A 3,312-nucleotide genomic window follows, 5' to 3' on the forward strand; every position below is an offset into this window, starting at 1 on the left:
AAATATTAGCTTAGATTTGAAATATATAGATATATTATATAAAGCGAAATATTCGTACTGAAAATTACTAATTATAAAATTACAATCAAACTCAAGAAAGGAAGTGTGTCGTATATATTGAGTTAGAAGCATAAGATTAATCAATGCCGTCTATGTTGCATTCGATACGTAATGCATCTTAAAGCATTAATTTCTATAGTAAGAGCCCTCTTTGAACTTATAGTCTCATCTTTGGTCACGACCAGAAATCCTCACCGCAGGAATGAGGCATGGAGAGAGGGGCTCGTTTATAAATACTAACGCGCGGCCTTACAATAGGCAGTCGTGGCAGCGTACACCTCCGTTTCAAAATGAGGACGCTGGCGATCACGGTGGGTGATGCTCTGGTGTTGTGTTGTGCTGTGTTCTATTCCTTACATTTATATATATATATATTTTATAAGTGATTGAAAGTTTTAGTGTTCTTTTTTTTCTACATTTCCAATTAAACCTAAGAATTTCAAATTAATAATATCTCTAATTTTAACTTAACTTTATTATTATGATGAAAATATTTTACTGTAGTGCGCTTATGTTTTCCAATTTTATAGTTTAAAGATAGAGTATTTCATTGATGATGTTTGTAGATGAATGATAATTATTTTTTTAATTACTTTAATGGAAAAATAAACACGAGTCACTTACGAAACTTTTTTAGGTTAATTTTTGTTTTTATATATTAATATTTGTTATTTTTTTTCAGTTATGTTTTACCTTTGCGGTCGCATTAGCTGTACCCATCAAGGAGAATAGTGAAGTTTCGAGGGATAAAAGGTCTCCGGGCTGGCACTCAGAACCCGAGGGAGTTTGGGAAAAAAAACTTGTCTGGAAAGAGGACTGGAAACAGATTTGGAAAACTGAAAAAAAATTAATATGGAAATCTGAATGGAAGAAAGAAAAAGTGCCGGCGTGGAAGACAGAAAAGGTTCAGCAATGGAAAGAAGAACAAGTGCCCGCCTGGAAAGTAGTACAGAAACCCATATGGAAGGAAGTTCAAGTACCAATTTGGAAAGAAGTTCAGGTTCCAGATTGGAAAAAAGTATCGAAACCAGTATGGAAAGAAATACAAGTACCGGTAACGAAGACGATACAAGTACCAGAGTGGAAAAAAAACTTTGTCCCTGAATGGGTTAAGGAAGGAGTACCCGGTGAAAAATATCTAGGCAAAGATGAGCACGGCTGGGAATACACAAGTCATGATCTTTGGAGGAAAAAGTTAGTGTGGAAACCTGTGTGGAAAAAAATATGGAAACCTGTACAAAAACAAGAATGGGTGACCGATAAAAAATTGGAATGGAAAGATGAATGGAAACAAATTTGGAGAACTGAAAAGAAACAAGCTTGGGTAACAGAAAAGAAACAAGAATGGGTAGAAGAGAAAGTTCAAGTTTGGAAGACAGTCAAAAAAGAAATATGGGTTCCGGTCCAAAAGAAAATCTGGGTAGAGAAATGGAAGCAAATCCAAGTGCCCGTATGGAAGACCATCGAAGTGCCAGCCTGGAAGAAGGTATGGAAACCTGTATGGCAAAAAGTCTGGGTACCAATCCATCATGAACACCACGAACACCACGAACACCACGGCTGGGATAAATAGGTAGATTTATGATTATAGTTTTGTATTGTAAATATTTAGTCATTTGTTATTTGATTGTTACCGTGAAAAGATTTAAGTTTTCTTTTGTTTTGTAAATAATGTTAATCGAGTCGAAGTTATTGTCTCCGTTGTGGTTTATACACCAGCTCTCGATGTTTGAGGCGTACGCGAAGGCGAATGCTTTATTAGTTGCGACTGTATAAAGTTAAACCTAGCGAATGTATTTGGCTTTGCGTGCGCCCTGAGACTTAACTCTTAATATTGTATTGTTTAAACCAATATAAATATTAGGAGTTTAAGTCCTTTTAATCTATTTAACTATACGTGTAATTTTTTCTTCAATCATCTGCCGTGAAAACGTCATAGTCATAATTATTTTGATTTTGTTGTCTATTTAAGTCATGACTAAAACGTAGAGGCTAATATTTATCGAAGCCAAATATATATATATAAATTTTGAATATTTCTTATATTCCACATGGAATTTCAGTTACAAAAAGTATATAACTCAATTAAAAAATATATGAAAATTTCATAAAACGATGATGTTTAAATGAAAACAGCTACCACATACATACGTTTTAGTATTGTCTATCACATACAAATGAAATGTACGTTTATAATTCACGTATAAAGTTACCTTATTTAATAAAGTACAATTTTATTTTGTTTTTATTTTATGTTGCGTGTAATACAAGGTGAAAAATATAATGGGAGTTAAAATAAAATAGCATTTTCATTTCTGCCTTTAGCTGGTAAAAAAATACTTCGCTGTTATATAATCTGATACCAATGTTGAAAATTATTATACACAAGATAACAAAACTTTTATTCCATGAACACATTAATTGATATAGTTGTTAATTACATTTATAGAAGATGACATTTGTTGAAGAGATTAAGATGAAAAAAAAAGTAGGATTTTCTGTTTATAGTTTAGAAAAATATATTTTAAATTTTTATTTTTTTTTATAACTCCAAGTCAAACTATTCAGTGGTAGTAAAATTAAGAAATACATGTCTCATTACGTTAGCGTTAGAAGTTAGTTGGATAAAATACTAAATAGTTATGTCCTCGATGAGTTTATCGTCAGTATAGTCGTTGGATCTTCGACGTGATTTTTGTTTTCATTAGCTTTTAAATCCTAACAGAATCGATTCGGCATGAAAATTGTTGTATGGTATATTTTAAATGACATGAATTATAAATGTCACAATCTTTCTTAAGAAAAATATAACTTTTAACTAGCATACGAGGCAGCTCTCTCAGTCTCAGACGGGACCCAGTAAATTAAATCTCAGGCTGCTCATCATACTAAGCCATGGGACCCATAATATAATTGTCTGCTCGATGCATGAGTAGAAATCTCAACGGAATATATCATATCAGTATAACATATTATAATTTTGAACAACTTTCACTTCTTAATAAAACTCGTACGTAATTAAAGTAAGTGGAAGCTAATGTTGAGGTAGAATTTGTATGGGATTACGTCTTTGTTTTGACAACAACGTCTATCATAATTAAGACAACAATAAGAAACGTAATTTCTGTATACCTTTCTTTTAAATCTTTCTTTTGTTTTCGTCTTTTGATAATACGATAATGAATCCTTTTTTTTTAAGGGATATAGTAAATAAAGTATGAAATTTTGTAGTGGGATTTTAAAGTGATAATA

General features: G+C 31.9%; 1 protein-coding gene across 1 annotated transcript; it reads left to right on the top strand.

Annotated features, from left to right (window-relative positions):
* The first annotated feature begins 260 nt into the window (after positions 1–260).
* LOC116778024 (golgin subfamily A member 6-like protein 25) lies at positions 261–2,286 on the top strand. Its single transcript, XM_032671865.2, has 2 exons — positions 261–371; positions 743–2,286. The coding sequence occupies exons 1-2, from the start codon at positions 351–353 to the stop codon at positions 1,631–1,633; spliced, it is 912 nt and encodes a 303-aa protein (XP_032527756.1). The 5' UTR covers positions 261–350; the 3' UTR covers positions 1,634–2,286.
* Positions 2,287–3,312: the final 1,026 nt, after the last annotated feature.

This window comes from Danaus plexippus, chromosome Z, assembly GCF_018135715.1.
Source record: "Danaus plexippus chromosome Z, MEX_DaPlex, whole genome shotgun sequence".
Classification (NCBI taxonomy): Eukaryota; Metazoa; Arthropoda; class Insecta; order Lepidoptera; family Nymphalidae; genus Danaus; species Danaus plexippus.